This window comes from Carassius carassius, chromosome 15 (assembly GCF_963082965.1).
Source record: "Carassius carassius chromosome 15, fCarCar2.1, whole genome shotgun sequence".
NCBI classification, from domain to species: Eukaryota; Metazoa; Chordata; class Actinopteri; order Cypriniformes; family Cyprinidae; genus Carassius; species Carassius carassius.
Window position 1 is genome coordinate 21948328 of NC_081769.1, and position 20147 is coordinate 21968474.

At 35.5% G+C, this 20147-nt stretch overlaps 3 protein-coding genes across 3 annotated transcripts; 1 reads left to right on the plus strand and 2 right to left on the minus strand.

Annotated features, from left to right (window-relative positions):
• On the minus strand, positions 1–3312 carry LOC132158547 (interferon-stimulated 20 kDa exonuclease-like 2). Its single transcript, XM_059567998.1, has 4 exons — positions 3217–3312; positions 2006–2638; positions 400–600; positions 1–162 (listed from the first exon to the last, which is right to left on the minus strand). Exons 2-4 carry the CDS (start codon positions 2597–2599, stop codon positions 52–54), a joined length of 906 nt encoding a protein of 301 aa, XP_059423981.1. The 5' UTR covers positions 2600–2638; positions 3217–3312; the 3' UTR covers positions 1–51.
• A 291-nt stretch (positions 3313–3603) lies between these two features.
• Positions 3604–9245, plus strand: mettl25b (methyltransferase like 25B). The gene is made up of 8 exons (XM_059567999.1): positions 3604–3870; positions 4063–4181; positions 5052–5268; positions 5417–5479; positions 5578–5712; positions 5973–6790; positions 8029–8213; positions 8589–9245. The coding sequence occupies exons 1-8, from the start codon at positions 3769–3771 to the stop codon at positions 8681–8683; spliced, it is 1734 nt and encodes a 577-aa protein (XP_059423982.1). The 5' UTR covers positions 3604–3768; the 3' UTR covers positions 8684–9245.
• A 2211-nt stretch (positions 9246–11456) lies between these two features.
• On the minus strand, positions 11457–20095 carry tlr18 (toll-like receptor 18). The gene is made up of 5 exons (XM_059567180.1): positions 19122–20095; positions 16239–17415; positions 14877–15319; positions 11779–11944; positions 11457–11683 (listed from the first exon to the last, which is right to left on the minus strand). The coding sequence occupies exons 1-5, from the start codon at positions 20078–20080 to the stop codon at positions 11534–11536; spliced, it is 2895 nt and encodes a 964-aa protein (XP_059423163.1). The 5' UTR covers positions 20081–20095; the 3' UTR covers positions 11457–11533.
• Between the last annotated feature and the right edge of the window lie 52 nt (positions 20096–20147).

Below are 20147 nucleotides of genomic sequence, written 5' to 3' on the forward strand. Positions count from 1 at the left end.
TATTTTTGAAAAAGCTTTTATGTTTTTTGATTCAGAGCTAGATCCATGGCTTTAGCTGAAAGGCTGAAAGCTGAGAGTTTTTGCTCCCATGCTTTCCACTACTTTGAACAGTTCCATGGTGGCTTTGGCATCTTCTACTGATGAGTGGCCTCCCTTCCCTGTCTGAAAATATAAGAGAGAGAGATTTTCAGTGGAAAAAAAATTAAAGCCAAGCCTGTCTTTATTTTCTTTATAAAAATAGTCTGATTCGTCCTCTCTCAATCCTATAGGACACAAGAGCTGCTTTGAACTGACTCTAGATATACCCTGTCTTCTCCTCTAAGCCCTATGATCTGTGTGGCACAGGTGAAACTGACATCCCCTGAGACGTTACAACATTTTTTGCTGAGTTAAACCCACCTGAATGTCCTTTTTGAGAATAGCCTTAGTGAGCTTCTTCAGAGACACCATTTCATTCACAGGCAGTCCAGCTTTCTGGTTTAGCTGTGGAATCCGTGCCGTATCTCGTGTTTGGCAAGCAGGATGGAAATATTTTAAAACCTTGAAGTCATTATGGATGGCATGGCCCACAACCACTTTCCCTGTTATTATCTTCAAAATCTGTGAGCAAAACGTATAATAATGCTTAGTAGACTTACAAAATCAATCAGACTATTACTGGTTTGTCATAATTTGGTTTATTTTGAGCACAGTGAATAAATGGATGATATTTTTTGTCTAAATAATTAAATAAAATAAATAAAAAAATCTAATAAACTCAGTCATTTGTAAATGCTGTGAATTTAGGCACAAAACTTTAAAACACTACACTGGCTGATAACTGATATCACTCTACCAATATAAAACGCATCCATATTTTTAAATCCGAAAACAAAGATTTTAACATTTTGATGTTCATATGGTGATAGTTTCACTGATCCACTAGGAATGTTAAATATTATTATTATGTAATATGTCCACAAACAAATTATGACATTATGTGATCTTATGTGATCTGAGAAAAAAGAAAAGAAAAAGAAAGAACCTCAAGCCTCAAAGCCTTCATAAAATGTAATGGATATGCAATGTTTTAAAAATATCTATTTTTGTATTTTCCATTTTCAGTTTAATTTTCATTAAAGTTTAGTAATTTAGTTTTTTTAAACAAATAAGTCTACATAATTTGTAATCATTTTTATTTCAGTTTTAGTTTTAGTTATTTAATGACAAAGAACTTTCGTACACATTTATACCAATCATTTCCATGATTTTTCCATGACATTTGAGACGACATTCATGACCTAGATTTTCTATTATTTTACAATGAGAATAATCTGTTTAAATTATCATATAATATGTTAAATGAAATGAATGACTGTTAATGCTACTAGTTTGCTGTCTTGTTTTAGAAATAAGTACAAGCTGCAACTGTGCCAGACGTTACTCCACATGTCACATCACTGAATATCATTTATTTAACTGTGTGGCAGGATCTGAATTTCATTTTGGAAACTTTTCTTTCGCAACCGTTTACATTTAAAAAAAAAAAGTGCCTTCTATAGGCTACATATAAATGCAATGCAATGAGAGTACTGTTTGTACACAAAAATAACAACTTTATTCAACAATTCCTTTGTCAACTCAAACTGCCTATACTCTTCTGTGTCAGCCGCGGCACAAGGATGAAGTTGACAAAGGAATTGTTGAATAAAGTCGTTATTTTTGTTTTACAAAAAGTATTCTCGTCGCTTCATAACGTTACGGTTGAACCACTGATGGCAGATGAACTATTCTGACAATGCTTTTTTTACTTTTCTGGACCGTGACAATGTAACTTACTTGGCAGTCAATGGGACAGTCACAAGCCTGCCGGTTTTCATCCAAAATATCTTAAATTGTGTTCCGAAGACGAACAAATCTTCGGGTTTGGAATGACATGGGGGTAGGTAATTAATGACAAAATTTTCATTTTGGGGTGGAGTATACCTTTAAACATGCTTATTGAAGAAGAGATTCACTTTCATACCTCTTTCTGTGCCTGATCAAAGGGTATGGCATGGAGTAGGTCCTGCCTCCTGATTCCACTCCAGCGAGTGCGGAAATCCGTCACAGGATTGATGGGTTTGATATATTTATCATAAATCACATCACCTTCGTAGGTGACGATACTACAGCGGGCAAGTTCATTGCGACACGCCTTCAGTCCTGTGCCCACCATCTCACAGTCCAATGCTACGTATTTCAAAGGTCCGAGAGTGTGGGTGGATGCTTTGTGAGTTGGATGCCTCTGAGATGTGGAGGCAGTGGATGGAAATGAAAATCTCCGTGCAGAACTAGAAGGCTCATTGGTCTTATTAGGAAGATAACAGGTAAATTTAGGAAAAATGGGACCTGGTTTTGATTGATCACCGCCATTGAGCTGCGTGTTTCTTGACTTGTTTTTTTTTCTCTGCATGTTGTTTTTGTTTTGCTTTTTATTTTGTTTCTCTTTTAACAAACCCTTGTGCTCCAGGTAATGTCTCCTTCCCAGGAAACGTTCATGCTTGACATTTCCTCTAGATTTACCTGATTTGCCTCCTTGACTAGGCTCACAAACCAGGTTCAACATTATCCCAGACATTCTTGTACACCCTCAGAGGTTGATGACAGCAGGTGTCTTCTTGATGTTAAGACAAAGAAAAAGAAAACAACTGTCAAGGCAAAGAACTGACCTGAACACACAAAATGATTGTGATAATCATTCTGTAGAAAAGTGTATAAAATGTTTAAATGATAAAAAAATAATTAACATAATATATATTTAATAAAAATTAACTCAATAAATAACTGACTAAAAATATTTTTAAAAGATTAACTAATAATTAATTGATTAACAATAAATAACTAATACAAATCTTAAATGAAAAAAATACAGTACAATACTACAACAATGAATAGTAAAAACTATGTAACAGAAACGAACTAAATAATGTTTTACAAAATAATCCAAATAATATTTTACACATTCTTTATACATTAAAATATATAGGTGCCTTTTAAAATAAGCTCAGACGACAAATCATATTGGTTGAACGTGGCATGTAAAAATCTGAACCCCCCTTGATTAACGATGTTTTTAAAGCAATGCAAAGACAATAGTTTTACTACACAGCTGAGTTATTACACTGTGAATAGCAAAATAAAGTGTGCGATTCTGTAACGTATAGACATAAACTTTCAAAATTTTCTAGCACATACCATTATTTGCACCAAAACGGCGATCTTTGATATTGTTTTCCTTATGATTGTGTTCTAAACAAGCATGTAGTACGTGTGACTGCATATGTACTTCCGGGTCGGAGTTTAACCGTTAAGGGAAGTTCGACTCTTTCGAACAGTTCATTTCAAAGAACCGGTTCAAAACCTACTTCAGTGATTCTAAAGGTTTCTATTTACTGTTTATTAAGTTTTCGACGCCGTTTTTATTATAAATGTGATTATGGTATATCATAATAAATAAATAAAAATACACAAATGTAAAAAAAAAAACATACACATAACTGCATTGTTCGTAATCAAGTTGGAGTCAACTCCCAATCGTGAATGAATCATTTAGATCGGTTTTGTGAATCAATTAAAACGAAAAGGAAATCGCTAGTAGGCGGCGCACATGCGAACACGTGTGGTCGGATTGCTACATGTAAACACCAAAGTCTTAATTCGTTCCCAAAGAGGTTTTTATATTAAGCGAATCTCGGAATATTGACGGGCACCCAGTTTAACCTGCATGGTGTTTTTAGTGCTGAAGAAATGTTTGTGGCGGCTTTTTCGGAGCAGGAGCAGAGAGAACTAGCTGAGACGCTGACTTCGCTCCTGTCAACCTACAGACACATATCAGACTCCTACATAATAGTAATAAATCAACAACACCTTTTACTGTTTCTGTATTTGTGCATTATAAACTGCTATGCTGTAAGGTTTGTCAAGAATTCAAGTGCGAGTGTAACAGTAAACGGATAATCCTATGTGATAAGGTTTCTGTTTCTGTCAGATGAAATATTTATGTGCATGTGAATGTGTATCTGTGTTTGTGCGTCCACGCAGGAGTTCTTCAGTGATAGTTTGTGGGACACTCTGCCTGTGAGCTGGCAGGACGCCCTCGGTGATCTTACACCCCCACAGATCGCTGATCTGCTGCTGGATAAAGAGATTAAGGACAGGCGGTAAACGAGTTTATTCTTTGTATCTGTCTCTGGTTGCCTTAAATTAAGATAATGTTACAAAGCCAGAACATTGCTCAAAATTCACTTTGGAGCATTTGCCTGTAGAAAAAGCTATGAGATAATTAGATGAAGAGTTCAGATACAAAAGCATGCTGTCTAAAATTTATCTTCTAAAATGAGCATTTGTTTTTTGTTTATCAGGCTCCTATATTTAGTTATTTTATTAAAATTGCCTAGAAGAAGGACCCATACATTGCCATTAGAGAAAAATGACTGGACCTAAAATTAGGAGCCTGATTAAAAAAATGCCAATTTCAGACAGCACTTAGACGCTTTTGCATCTCTAAACTTTTAAGATAGAAATGCATGAAGTGATCAAATATATAATTAGAATTCAAGGTTTTGTGTTGGAACAATATTTTACATTAGATATCACGTGGTAATATCCAATACCAAAACTGCTTATTGTACCAGTGTTATTTTAGTATCATTGGGATGCATTTATGGTTTTATTGTTATTTTGATTTATATTTTTTTTCTGCTTTCATTTTGTTTAAAATTGTAGTATTTTATGGTGTTTTTTTTCCATATTTTTTTTATTAAAAGTTTTTGAGTATTTTAAGTTTATTTTAAGTTTAAGTTCTTGTTTATTTCTTGGTTTTTGTTTGTTAACTATAATAACCTTGTGTATCTTGTATATTCCCTCATAATCAAACATTCATTCATATTCCTATATATACATATTTACATTACATTTACATTTATTCATTTAGCATTTAGTTAAACCTATAATACATTTGAATTGTTTCTATGTAGTAAACATATGAATGGAAGTAAATTCAAAGGTGTTGTATTTATTCTGTCTTTTAGGTACCTATCTGTGTGGCCTTTGTCCTTACTGGCACTACGGACAGCAGCACATGTGCTGTCGTTTCCACGTAAAGCACCAGATGGGCACGGTCAGGACACAGGTGCAGCAGTGCCTGAGGAGTTTCAGTCGAACCAGAGTCAGAGTTCTTTGTTAGGACACATTTTTCGTAAACACGTCAAGCCCAAGAAGCAGCACGAAATCAGAAGACTAGGCACGGTATGGGTGCATTATACTGCATGTAATGTCAATGTGGAAAGATTCTGAAGGCCGTTATTAAATAAATATGACTCCATTAAGACTATTTGATAATCTAAAGATCATTTACAATGTTTGTTGTTTTTTTCTGCTAAACTGTCTCTCCTAGCTGGTCAAGAAGCTGTGTGATCAGGCTAACTGTAGCTGTGTGGTTGATGTTGGGTCTGGACAGGTACAGTAATGTCTTGCTTAATTTTATAATGGTAAATATGCCAGTCGTTAAATTATAAATATGCAAATTACTCACTTTAATTTGATCCATCCCTCCAGGGCCATTTGACACGGTTTCTGTCTTTTGGACTTGGCCTGGATGTCACTGGAATTGAGGCTGACCCTAACCTTGTTTTCATGGCAACCAAATTTGATAGACAGCTTCTATTGACACTCGCCAAAGAGAATCAAAAGGTATGAAAATCATAAAGTATTCTATTAAATAATCTATTCATTAATTCTGCATTTTCTATATTACATAAAGATTGATACACACACAAATAGCTGGCATTATCACTCAGACCATGTTTTATTTTGTATTATTATATTTTATATTATTTCCTATTTTATTGTTTTATTTTATTTGTAAATCTTAAATATTTAACTTTTTTATTATCTTTTATTTTTACATCTTAACTGAGTCACAAGTTTTCTCATCATTGTCTCTGTTGTAGTCAGGAAACACTCAAAGTCTTCATTCTCCACCTGGTCCTTCTCCTCGTCATGTGGTGGGCTGGGTCAACCCAAAGGCTTCATGGGATGTCTTCATTCAGCAGCTTGGTGTGACAGCAACTGAAAGTGACAGTATTGGAGTAACCTCTGGGCCATATGAAAAGAAACAGCGGGTGGAGGAAATGAATCTAGAGCCGCATTCATGCCAAATCAGAGTGGGAGAGTTACAAAATACATTGCCGACTCATAAAACTGACATCAATAGTTCAGACTCCGTAGCCCAAATAAACACTGGGGTTACTTCATCAGGGATGGCGACTGAAATGCTTACCTGTAAAACCATACCAGTTACTGATTGTGGTGCCAAAAAACCTGCTCGTTTTATACTCACCGGTCTTCATGCATGTGGAGACCTTAGCTCTACACTTCTTCGTCATTTTGCCAACTGCCCTTACGTTCAGGTCATCACATCTGTCGCTTGCTGCTACATGAAAATCTCAACCCAGGAGAACCCAAACCCTCCTGGCATTTTCCAGCCCCCATTTTCTGCAGACACTGTGGAGGATTCCTGTTTAGAATTTGGTTATCCAATGAGTGACTGGGTACATGGATTACCAGGGCACCAGTTGTCTTATAAGGCACGAGAGGGAGCGTGTCATGCTATAGAGGACTATCTCCACCGACTGAGAGAGGACAGCGGCTTACTGAGGACACACTGCTACAGAGCCATCTTAGAAAGCATCATCAGAGCGGAGAGGCCCGATATGCGCAGACCAGGAGTTCAGACTGTTCGTAAAGCCCACGACCTGTCATTTTCAGAGTTAGTGCCTTTATTAATAATATCTTTAAAGGGGGTGAACTGCCTCTTTTTATTATTTTGCACTGTTCTCCAAGGTCCACTTATAGTGTTATCAAGATTGTTTTACAGTAATAGGCTATTTTCTTCACAGTTTTTGACCCCCTTCATCAGAACGCTCTGTTTGAATAGGTGTGGCCTAAGTTAACAACCACTGCTATGACTGGCTAACCTGTGCATGCTTGATAGTCTACATCCTTCACAGATGGACGCTGTTGTGTTTTAGGTTAAAACCACATAAATACTCATATCAAACGATCTGTTTAACAGACAAAGCAATAGTGAACACGTAATAAAAACAATTACACTTGTTTGTTCCAACAGTAATATAGTCGGCACAGCATCATCTTTTAGTTTCAGTCTTCCCCGCGTTTAATATAAAAAAAATCCTGCATTCAATTGTGCCTCGTTTGTAAACAAAACTGCGGTAAAATGACTTGCTTTGTCTTTAACTTCACAAAAAAATAAAGTTCATCCACTTTTTCCTAATGTTTGGATCACATGGAAGGCAATGTAAAGAGAAGTTGGCACTGCACAGCATCTTGTTGTCTTCAGAGACATCTTTATCAGTTGGATTTTGCCTAGACCTGTCCATTCGCCTCTCATAAACACTACATGCACGAATCGGTGGGCCGGGCTAAACAGGCATCGATGTACAAGCAGGCACTGATCTTCTGCTTCTTATGCTTATCCACATTTTTTACATCATACAGTAGGTTTACATGGACAACAATAATCAAATTTTAACATGGTTAAGACAATACGCTGATTAAGAATCTACCATCTAAGAATCTATCATCTGGTTTCAACAACGCTGTCGTCTGTATGCACGTATAGCATGACAACAAAAATTTACTGCATTTAAAGCTTTTTGTAAAATTACTGTCATTTTGGCTGACTGCCTTCTGTATTAGGTGTTTTTAGACTGACAAAGGTCTTTTGAGGTCTGAAACTTACAGGAGGTTTTTATAGTACAATGACCTCATAATTGTTAAAAGATCAAGGGAATTTTGGTTTCTCAGTTCATGACCCCTTTAAAGAGTCACATATTTGTGACTACCCCTGAGCTTCAGTTCCTAGAACAGGAAGGACTTGAGAAGCTAGTTCAATAGATTTAAATGAAATGTGTTAAACTCCTATTTTCAAGTACATTTGAGATACTAGACAGCTGCATGATAAGTTTATCTTTTGTTTTATAACAGGTATGCTCGTTTGGCATTGCCAAGGGTCGGCCTACCTGCTGATCTCCCATTTGACTCTGACGCTGTGGATGCAATGCTAGCGCAGCAGGGTAGAGTGGTGGCGTACTTCAGCCTGGTTCTTCTCCTCGCACCTGTGGTGGAAACCCTAGTGTTACTGGACAGAATGATTTTCCTGCAGGAGAGAGGTAAATAAAGCAGAGCCAGTCACTCATATAAAGAACTGAAAATGACAAAATTAGCTTTTTTCCTTTTGACACAACTGTTTCCTTTTTCTGACATGCTTATATAATAAAAAAAAAAAATTTTTTTTTTATTATTATTTTTTACAGAGATAGAAGTCTCAAAAGTTTCATTAAATTATTCATAATTTATTTACATGACTTTTCTAGTCACATTTTTTTTTTTACTCAAAAATATCAGGATCTACAAAATAAAATATTTTACATCTTGACATAACTTATCAAAGTTTCCATTACCTTTTTCCATTATAACTTTTCCAGGTGTAGAAATCAGTTCCCTTATTGTATAAATATAATACATCTTTGTATTTTCATTTTTAGGTTTCCAGAGTAAACTCATCCCACTTTTTGATGCTGCTTTTTCCCCACGAAACCTGGTACTGGTTGCCGTCAAGCCCAAAGAAGCACAGAGCTGAAAGAAATAACATACAGCAAGATATTCGAATCCAAGTTCTGACTCACAACCACATAATTAGATTAACAGTTACATTTTATGAATAAGATGCCCTTAAATGAACCGTCTGACATTATAAAACTGAAATTAGAGGTCTGATTTTCCATTTTCGAGAGTGACCCATTAATGGCTCATTGTCATTTTTTTCCCCTGTCATGCTTTCCTTCACTTAGAAGCAAAAACTGTCCCACATTTTAAATGAGATTTAGTCTGAATAGGAGAGAGGAAAATTCTTCCTTTAAATTAGAAATTTTAATATGATTTTCATATTTTTAACTCTATTAAAAAGACATAAGACACTCAAACTGTTTTGTGTTTTTTCAAAGTTGTCAGACTGGATTTATTGGATAAAATATTCTCTATTTTTTTTAAGGCAAAGGATTTTTTATTACACTGGGCAAAGTTGCTATCATCTATGGTTCATCTCTATTACAAAAGACTCAAATTCAGACCAAGAATCTCATGTATGACTGCAGGTGTATGGATGTTCTATTTTTTAAATAAATAAAAAAAAATTATAAAAAGGTTGGCTTGTCTGATTTTAACCTATAGATGGCACTCTTAATATAAAATCAGCTCAAACCTTCAAAGACAGTAAGCACCCATGATATTTCTAGTATGTAAAGTATGCTGCAGTCACAGAGACTCATTTCTTTGCTCATTTCAACTATAAGCACAGATGTATTAGAATTGTTCAATAAAATAATTTAACAATTTAATTCCATAATACAGGTTAACATCTAAAAAATTAGAATATCATGGAAGAGGTCTTAATTTTTTGTAATTTAATTTAAAAAAGCAAACAGGTCAGGTGAGTTGGCTGGCCAATCAAGCACAGTAATCTCATGTTCATCAAACCACTTGGTAGTGGATTTTGCACTGTGGGCAGGTGCTAAAGTCCTGCTGCAAAATGAAATCAGCATCTCAATAAAGCTTGTCAGCAGATGAAAACATAAAGTGCTCCAAAATTTCCTGGTAGATGGCTGCATTTACTTTGGACTTGATAAAACACAATGGAGCAACACCAGTAGATGTCACAGCACCCAAAAATAATCTCTGACTTCAGAAAGTTCACACTGGACTTCAAGCGGCTTGGTTTCTGTGCCTCTCCAGTCTTCCTCCAGACCCATATTTCCAAATGAAATGCTAAATTTACTTTCACTTGAAAAGAGGACTGTGGACCACTGAGCAACAATCCAGTTCTTTTTCTCCTTACCCCAGGTCAGGGGTAGGCATGTTCGGTCCTAGAGAGCTGCAAACCTGCAGAGTTCAGCTTCAACCTTAATCAAACACACCTGAACACGCTTATCAATCCACTCAGGATTATACAGGCAGGTGAGGTTTTTTTTTTTTCAGGGTTGGAGCTGAATTGTGCAGGACTGCGGCTCTCTAGGACCGATTTTGCCTACCCCTGTCCCAGGTGAAGTGCTTCTGACGTTTTTTTTTTTTTTTCTGGTTCAGGAGTGGTTTGGTTCTAGGAATGTGACAGCTGTAGCCCTTTTCCTGAGGACTTCTGAGTTTGGTGACTCTTGATGCGCTGACTCCGGCTTCAGTCCATGCCTTGTGAAGCTCTCCCAAGTTCTTGAATCGGCCTTTCATGAAAATCTTCCCAAGGTTGTGGTCATCCCTGTAGCTTGTGCACCTTATCCTACCATACTTTTTTTCCCTTCCAGTCAATTTTCTATGAATATATTTTGATACAGCACTCTTTGAACAGCCAGCCCTTTCAGTAATCACCTTCTGTGGCTTACCCTCCTTGTGGAGGGTGTTGATGATTGTCTTCTGGACAACTGTCAAGTCAGTAGTCTTTCCCATAATTGTGGTTGCATGTTCTAAACTAGCCCAAGAGGTAACCAGTATTTATACTCAATATTAATCAAACTAATCAAGCTCAAAATGGAATATTAACATTTTTTGATAGAGAATTTTTTTTATTTTCATAAGTTGTAAGACGTAACCATCAGAATTAAAACAATAAAACTTGAAATATTTCAGTTTGTGTGCAATGAATCTAGAAAATAAGTTTGCTTTTTTTAATTCGATGACAAAAAATAAAGACCTTTTCCAGAATATTCAGATTTTTTGAGAAGCACCTGTATGGGGTATTGTGACGAGAAAGATAAGTAACATCGGACAAAAAAAAAATACAGAGGATCTGAAGACCGCTATCAAAGCAACCTGGGCTTCAATAATGCCTAAGCAGCGCCACAGGCTGTTCGCCTCCATCCCATGCCGCAATGAAGCAGTAATTCATACAAAAGTAGCCCCAACCAAGTATTGAGTGCATAATTAAACCTGCTTTCTTGAATATTTCTGTTTTGTAACCTTTTTTGATTGATCTTTGAGAAAATATTCTTTTTTTTTTTTAGATACTGAAAGTCATAATTAGAATAATAAAAAAACTCTTAAAATTTCAGTTTGTGTGAAATGAATCTAGAATATAAGTCTGCTTTTTTAAATTACAAAAATAAAAGACCTTTTCCATGATATTCTAATTTTTTTTTATGTACCTGTATATTTACGTAGTTTTTCATGATTTATATGACTTTCATAGACATTTGTGATTACACGGTTTAAAACTCACAAATACACTTTTTATCAAATAAAATATTTTAGAGGTCATAATTTCATAATTTTAATAAATCATCAAGGGGACAGAAGAAAAGTATAACGTCAGTTTAAATCTTAATGAACACTTGAACGTTCACTTCCACAACTGTACTTTCCATACTGTCTGCACATCACTAGTCTCTTTATTTCTGATAAATGACGTTTACAAAATGTCACCGCTTAAGAGAGACATGGAAAAACATCAATTCTTCATGCTCTCGACAAAGAAATCATTACATGCCACCGTGAGAGCAGCCACCAGCACAACAAACTCCTGAAAGTCCACTTCTCCATCCTGGTTCTCATCCAAATCAGACATGATCTTCTCCACAACCATGGGGTCTTTGCTTGCCTACAACAGGATGCACAGTTATTATTTCTATTATGCATGCTAGGTATTAAGGTTACTGAATGTTAATGCTACTTAATCATACGGCTAAAACTTACTGCTAAAAAGTCACTGAGTTCTCCCTGAAGCAAACTCTTGAGTTCAGCTTTGTTTAGCTTGCACTTGTCTCCTTCTTTGGAAGAGTATGTGTGGAACACTGTAATCAGGCCTTCCATTGCGTCTTCCAGTTTTGAAACCATGTTGTTTTTCCCTTTAGAAAATATACTGTGGAAAAAAGGAAAAAACATTTCACAATTATGTCTAGCACTCCAAGTCTATCAGTCCACATATGAACACCTGAGAACCTCCACTGGTGTTTTAATGGATTACATGCTCAAATTCATTCAAATGCATTTTCTGGATTTAATAAATGCAAATTTTTTTGAAAATGCATAGGCCATTTCGATTATTAAAAGCATGTACTGTTTGTACAGACACCTGCTGACCCCAGGGGCCCCACCATCCCCCAAGAATGGGGTTACACAGCCACTGAGGAATCTAATATGAGCAAACAGGCCTTTTGGCACTATGCTGATGACAATCATGAGGGAGACAGAAGAAAGCTATACATCAATTATTCAATTAGTCTTTTATATGAACTAAAGGCTCAGAGACTATTTATCGACCATTTAGGCATGTAGGCCTTTTTTATATAGATTATATGGCTATTAAATCTGAAGTCTCATATATATATATATATATATATATATATATATATATATATATATATATATATATATATATATATATATATTGAAAAAAAACATTGAATGATACATTAACATCAAAACATTCAAACTGTAAAACGATCCACAAATGCGCTAATAAACAATAGTTTTCCATCACCGCTATTAGTTAGTACAAGAAAAACTCATATTGGTAACAATATGAAATTATGTATCCAAGTTAAAACTGCCTTAGCCTACTCATATTACATGGAGAGCCTGTGTGCCAATTTTTAAATGAAAGGGTCTCATTTAATGCATTAACCTTTGACCTCATTAAATAATTATATTAAAGTGATATTTATTCTTAAACTTCTTAAACCAATGTCAACTTTAAATCTGTTTGCACATAACGGCGTGTATACAATATTTCCATAAAACACCAGCACAACATTAATAAGTCTACAAAAACAAACTCTCAACTTACCTAATCAAAGAAGTGGCAACTAGCCCTTGAAAAGTTACTTGTGCTCATTCATTAAATAGTGTCCATGCACCTGTGCGGCGGAAATAGCCAAGTGGGCGGAGCTTCTTCCAACCGCAGCACGCACGTTTAATGACGTCATCAACACTCACACAATCCAACATCTTTAATAATGTGCTCAAATACATTAGATGATCATGTTTAAGTAGTTTTTGTAGGTTCACCTTAGAGCACAGGTAAATGCTTAGATTTTGAAATGATTTTACTAGTACGCTAATCAAGGCAAAGATCAAATTAATACACATCACATATAGTTTTGATTTTGATGACTGCTTTTATAATTATTTTTTTGTCAGGAACGGTTCAATGTGATGCTTTGCCATGTTTACCCTGTTCGGGAACTTGAAGCATCTCTTGAGGCCAACAAGATTAATTCTTGGCATCATTCTATCTCAGATTTCACTTGTGTACTTTTTGTCTTATTAAATTTTATTTTGTTCAGTCTAAGGTTTAAGCCAGGTCAAAAAATATCTGTGTCAGACTAAAATAATCTTATATTGCACAATGTTATGAGGTGGAGTGAGGTATGTTTGTGGCAGCTCAAGTTGGTGTTTCATTTTTACAGCAATAAATGTGACTAGAATTAATCTATTAATGACATATACAATTGTATTTATGAAAAAAAATATTGTTAACTAAACTTAAAACTAATAATTTTAAGGAAAATAAATGTAAACTAAAATACATTTAAATGTAAAATATTTATAATTTTTATTTTAACTAGTTGCCTTAACCTGAAGTACTAACATAACTAAAACTAAATAAACTATAATAGACATATATATATATATATATATATATATATATATATATATATATATATATATATATATATCACTAAAGCAGTACCACCCACATCAAAACACACAAAACAGTGATGACTAAACATCCGCCACATTTATTATCGCTCTGAATGTTTCCACTCAGAAAAATCACATGAGAAGGTAAACATACAACACTGCAAACTGGATAACATGATGCGTCATAGCTTTTTGTTTATTTGGAAGGATCCATCTGTTCGGTAAAATACATTTTATGATTGATGATTTACAACTAAATAGAGCAGACATTATTTACAAAACATCATTATTGGAGCTGAATGTGAAGTTAGATGCGGGGATATCAAACTCAGAGTGAGAGGCACAGGTTATGCCTAATCCAGATCATAAAGAATAATAGAATGACAGTGAAATTATATTCAAACTGCCTTGAGACAGAACATTGTGGTGCCAGCCATTAATATAATTAATAAGATATATTTTCAAAGAGGCACAGTATAATATGTCTTTTTCTTTTTACAATAATAGTATTTTATGTGGTTACCATGGCAACTTTATCTTATAATAATTTTCTCCTCGGAAATCAATCAAGCACATCTGTTTCTCCATCTATCATAGTCCTGTCATTACTATTAGTTTTTTTTATCAAAACAAAGAAAGTATAAACAAAATTTAATCACAAATTCACAGCTACAAAATGCATTTCCAGTATGTGTGCACAAAATAGATGCATTTGTCTATGTATAAAATGTATAAATCTGAAATGATTCTGTATTTACAAAATCATTTGAAATGTTAAATATTTGAATTTAAATATATTAAAAATATTTAATTACAATTATATACTGGCATAAGGTGTGGGAACAGTATTACAGTTCGCTACCCAAATTAAGATAATTATGTACTTGCATACTAAAGTAAACAGAACTGTATTGATTGTCAGAGCGAGCATGTGATGTGTCTACTTGTTTCTGCTCACTGACTGAACATATGAGTCAGAATGAACTTTTTCCAGTCCTTCTGCAACCAGTGAGTCAACAAACTTGCTTAGACGAGTCTTAGCTTAACATCATTGCAGATCAGTTACCATAATGCAAGTCATATTCTGAATGTTGGGAAAGCAACAGCTGCATGTTATTTCTGGTCATCTCTGCGACTGATAACCTTATTTATGTCCTTCAAGCAAATTCTCTAAAGTTTGTTGACATCTATTAGAAGGCTCATCACTGATTTGGTGGGCATCTTCATCTGTTCCTACAGAACTCTGGTCCTGTGGCAGCTCAATCAGGGAAACAGACCTCACTGAAGACAGGCGGCTATGCCGGCTGGTCGTACGCTGTCTTATGATGTTTGGTTTGCCCAGAACACTCCTCAGCTGGACCCAGAAAAAGCTCTGTTCTGTTGGTTGCTGGGGCCACTCTAGGTAGGTTTTGGTATTGAGCATCCTTTTGAGCTTGCAGAATTTACTGGGAAGAGAAGTGGGGTCTATGGGCTCCTTCAGAATCAGGATGACATCACTGAACGTCTTGCCAATGGCCCGCTGTTGGGCAAAGTAGAGCTCGTAGTTGCACCACTCGCTGTTCACAAAGTTCCGCGACAACACGAAGATTACCTTAATAACAAGAAAACATTTTAGGATGTGGTTTGGGAATTTATAAAATATTTCAGAACTTTAGATTGTTTGCGCTTTCATTTATTTTTAGGGGTTATTTTATTTAATAGCCCATTTCTATCTCAGATGAAAATAATTAAAGTAATTTTGAGTCTTTTACAATAAGAAATAAAGTTACACTGTACACACAAGCTGCAATTGCAACATATAAAGTTACACTGTGTGATATAAAGTTACAAAGTGTCAGATATGCTGAATGTTGCAAAATATTGTCACACCGTGAAAGTTTCAGTTGTGAAATACACAACTGTTCAAGTGTTTGGAGTTTTAAGGAAGTAAGTATTTTTAATCAGCAAGGATCAGTTGATCAAAAGTGACATTTAAAGACTTTTACATTCGTGTACAAATGATTTATGTTTCAAATAAATTATTTCTATTCATCAAAGTATCCTGGAAAAAAAAAATCATGGTTTCCATAAAGATTTTAAACTGCTTTTACCATTAATAATAATAAAAATGAATTATTATTTAAAGTTATTTAAAGTTGTCTTTTTTATCAAAAAAAATGTGGTCTTGTTGAAGATAAGAGCCTTATCCTACCAACCCAAAATTTTTAATGGTAGAGTATGATGTGAATGTCATAGTTGAATGAGATATTAAATCGTTGTTATGGTAAATAATGTTGCAATTTTGAGATATATAATCAACGTTTTATTTTTTTTTTACTCTGAGACTGAAATAGGCTTCTATAATTTGAAGGCTTAGATACTTATATCCACACTACACTTGATGTGATAGAAGTCTTCATTAAAAAAAGATTATTTTTCAATTCTTGTTCCAATAATTTTAAGAATGGTGACATTGCATGTTTCTTTTGTAAATAGGCATCTCTGAAGAACATAAATGTGTGTTGACACACCTTGCGACTATCTTCAATGTTCTCAATGATGTTGTCAATGATCCACTTCCCTGGAGTGAAGTCTCTTTCATGGATGCAGAGGCGGTAAGGAGGCTTAGAGTTCTCTAGACAAGGGAGCAGCTGCTCTCGAACCCAGTCTGCATCCGCATGGCTGTAAGAGATGAAAGCATGAAATGTGTAGTCCATTGCCTGGCCTGAACCTTCTTTATGGGCCCTGTACCTGGCTCTGATGATCTGGTATGTAGCTTTTATATACCATGGCACGTGAAAAATGTAGCACAGAAGCGTTAGACCAAGGACAATGACCGCCGTTGTTGACACGCAGATGATAATAACGAGTGTAATATTACAGGCTAAATGACCAGGGAAGTATTTTGATACCATTGTGTTGAGAAGACGCTCGGGATGGTAACACTTGTAGTTGTTTGGCCAGTCTGTGATGGTCACTTTGCCCTTGCTTGTGGTTTCCTGTATGAAGGTATAGAGATCACAGGTGCAGTGGTAAGGGTTGTTGCCTGCGGTCAGGATGCGTAGGCTAGGCATGTCCTTAAAAGACGTCATGCTAACAAGTCCAAAGGAGTTCCCATCTAAAGCGAGCATCCTCAAGTACGGATTCCTCCAGCCGGAAGGGATGAACTTGATCTTGTTGCCGCTGAGGAGGAGCTCAGTCAGATTGGATGCCTTATTAAAATAGTCCATGTCAAGCTGGTCTAGGCTGCTGTACGAAAGATCGAGGAAGCTTACAGAAAAGGGAAGGCACTTAAAACTGTCCCTCGTCAGACTATTATGATGAGCGATTACTTTGGTAATGGTCGGTCTCCAGGAACAGTGACGTTTACCCATATATTGCAGCTGGTTGTGGCTCATATCGATTGTAGTCAGCTTAACAAAGTCTTTTGTCAGAGATGCTAAGTCACTGAGGCTGGAAAGTCGATTGCGACTGACGTTGAAGGTTTCAAGCTTGTGCAGTGCGTTTCTAGTGTCACACAGTGGGTTATAAATATAACTGTCCCTCAGCTGGTTGTTAGAGATGTCCAGAAACTCAACACTTTTCATCTCCAGCCACGAGTCGCACGGCACGCTGTTGAAGTTCACATTCCATACAATGAATTGGCGGACATGATTGAGCCAGGTAAAGCTCCAATCGAAGCGCATTATATCTGGATTACTAATGTCCCTGTGGAACAAAACAGCAATATTAATATAATTAAGATAAATTTTCCTTTAAGATAAATACATATTGAGGAATGAGAATCAATTATGCCAATTCCTATTAATGATTCTGATTCCTATTTTTGTACTTTTAAGAAATAATTATAATATTTGACTCTGGACCACAAAACCAGTCATAAGGGTAATTTTTTCGAAATTGCTGAATACAAACACTTTCCATTGATGTATGGTTTGTTAGGCTAGGACAATATTTGGTTGAGATACAACTATTTGAAAATCTGGAATCTGAGGGTGCAAAAAAATCCAATTATTGAGAAAATCGCCTTTAAAGATGTCCAAATGAAGTTCTTAGCAATACATATTACTAATAAAAAATAAAGTTTTAATATATTCACAGTAGAAAATTTTCAAAATATCTTCATGGAACATGATCTTTACTTAATGTCCTAATTATTTTTGGCATAAAAGAAAAATCTATAATTTTTACCCATTCAATGTATTTTTGGCTATCGCTACAAATATACCCCAGCGACTTAAGACTGGTTTTGTGGTCCAGGGTCACATATAATAATTGTTGGGCAAAGTAAAGTTCATAGTTGCACCACTTGCTGTGCAAGAATTTCTGCAACAACATGTAGATTACATTAATAACGTGAAAACATGTTAGGATGCTGTTTGTGTTTGTTTAGTAATCTTGCTGGTTGTGGGAACAATATAATAATAAATAAAAAATATATTATGTAAGTTAAATAAAAAGAAATGCAACTCAACTCCAGTGCCAAACGATGAGATAATTTCAATAATAAATACATTTAAAACAATTATTGCATAAGGAGAGTTTTTACAACTTTTAAAACTAGCCTATATATTACATAAGGAAATATGTGGTGATATAATGTATATCTTTAACTGAACTTTATCGTATAACAGCGAGTAGGTGACGTCACTGATTTTAGCCTCTCAGTTTGTTGTAAGCTAAAAGTAAAAGTCACAAAAAATAATACTTTTGTAACAATGTTCTTTCGTGGGAAGAAGGAGGCGGGAACCGGCAGACAACCAAGGACTTTAATAATAAAATAAAGACAAAACAGCGCACAAACAAAATCAAAACACAAACTAAAGCCCAGGCCTGGTCCTCTCTTGTCCTTCACTGTCGTCGCTCCTGCTTTATATCCTTCCATCTCCTCCGTGGGACTCAAGACCGATGGGTCGAGTAGGTCTCGCTCATTTCCAATCACTCCACCGACTTCGCTCCGTTCCCACTGCTCTCGGCCCCGCCTCACTCGCCACAACTTTATTTAAAGGTGTCCTTGTTACACGTTACATGTACTTACTATTATAATAACAATAAATTATGCATAACTACATGCAAGTAACACTGAACCAAACCATAATCCTAACCAAACCATATAGTAAGTACATGTAGTTAATAAATATTACTCAGTACTTGTACTCAGTAAACGAATAAGGACACCTTCAAATAAAGTGTAATCAATTATCTTAATACAATGTAATGGTTAAAGCAAAAAATGTCATTTAAACCCGTTTTTGGGAAAAATGGAATGATTCTAAAAGGATTTGATTTTCAGTTCCTGAAACATATGTTTTTTTTTTTAACAGCATACATTAAAAAACAGTAACATGAGGATAAATATTAAAGCATTTTTTTTAAAATCAACATTGAAAAATATAGTAGTTAATATAACTTACGAGAGCACAAGCTTGTCCAAGGTCAAGTTTGTTACACTGGATCCCTGTGATCTGTTCTGTGAACGAGCAAAGTCGATGAGCAGCAGTTCCAAGCCTTTGATTGAACTGATTGCCAAATTTACCAGAGCCATTCTCATAACTCCCTCATTGAATTTACCACGATAGAAGGTTAGGAGTTGAGTCTTTACATACTGCAGGCCATTAAAAATATCATGTTTACCAGTATAGTACTGAAATTCAAAAAGGTTTCGGAAACGGAGCACATCAAAAGTCTTGTTTGCCAGATCTTTCATTATCATAGGAAGCATATCTGGCTTTTTATCAAAAGCTATATCGAACCACAAGTTTTTTGTGTTGAGGTTGCTAAAATACCCAGGTTGATAACTTTTAAAACCAGTACCGGTTTTAATGGCAAACTTGTCCAATGAGATTTTCTTCAACACATAAATGTCATGGCTTCCCAAACTACTGACCAGCGATCCACCAATGGACAGCACTTTTAACTGGGTGAAATTCAAAAAAGAAGCATCCAGAGATGCTTTGGTGTACAAATTATTGGACATTTCCAAAACCCTTAAATTTGTGAGCGGCTCAAGAGCTTTGAATGGAATTTCTGTCAGAGAGTTATTAAATAAGTTCAGATACTCCAAAAAAATGTTTCCATGAAAGGCATCATCCACAATTAGAGAGATGTTGTTGAAATTAAGCTTGAGGACTCGCAGATGACTAAGTTTGAACAGATTTTGTTTGCTGATGACCTGTATGGTATTGAAAGACAGGTCGAGCTCTTCTAGAGAGGCAGGCAGATTTGATATAGGCACATGATCTAGCCTTAGACCTTTACAGTCTGCTGAACGCCTATCAGATGTTATTGTACAGGACTGACTGGCTTTAGCTGGTTTCATGTGCACAACTGCCTGGAGGCTGAGAAGAAGAGCCAGTAAAACAAACATTCTCATGGGCTTTGCTTAGACCTGAAACAGAGGATAGGGGAAAATATTTCCGTTATTAGGAACCCAACCCTGC

Coding starts and splice junctions, on each gene's coding strand:
- tlr18 (XM_059567180.1), bottom strand. CDS start 20,080: ATGAGAATGTTTGTTTTACTGGCTCTTCTTCTCAGCCTCCAGGCAGTT. Junction 15,320..16,238: donor ACATTGAAGATAGTCGCAAG/GTGTGTCAACAC, acceptor CTTGTTATTAAG/GTAATCTTCGTGTTGTCGCG. Junction 11,945..14,876: donor AATTTGCTTGAAGGACATAA/ATAAGGTTATCA, acceptor TTTTTTCCACAG/TATATTTTCTAAAGGGAAAA.
- LOC132158547 (XM_059567998.1), bottom strand. CDS start 2,599: ATGTCTGGGATAATGTTGAACCTGGTTTGTGAGCCTAGTCAAGGAGGC. Junction 601..2,005: donor TTGATCAGGCACAGAAAGAG/GTATGAAAGTGA, acceptor TTTTGCTCACAG/ATTTTGAAGATAATAACAGG. Junction 163..399: donor TTCTCAAAAAGGACATTCAG/GTGGGTTTAACT, acceptor TTATATTTTCAG/ACAGGGAAGGGAGGCCACTC.
- mettl25b (XM_059567999.1), top strand. CDS start 3,769: ATGTTTGTGGCGGCTTTTTCGGAGCAGGAGCAGAGAGAACTAGCTGAG. Junction 5,480..5,577: donor TTGATGTTGGGTCTGGACAG/GTACAGTAATGT, acceptor CCATCCCTCCAG/GGCCATTTGACACGGTTTCT. Junction 8,214..8,588: donor GATTTTCCTGCAGGAGAGAG/GTAAATAAAGCA, acceptor TTTCATTTTTAG/GTTTCCAGAGTAAACTCATC.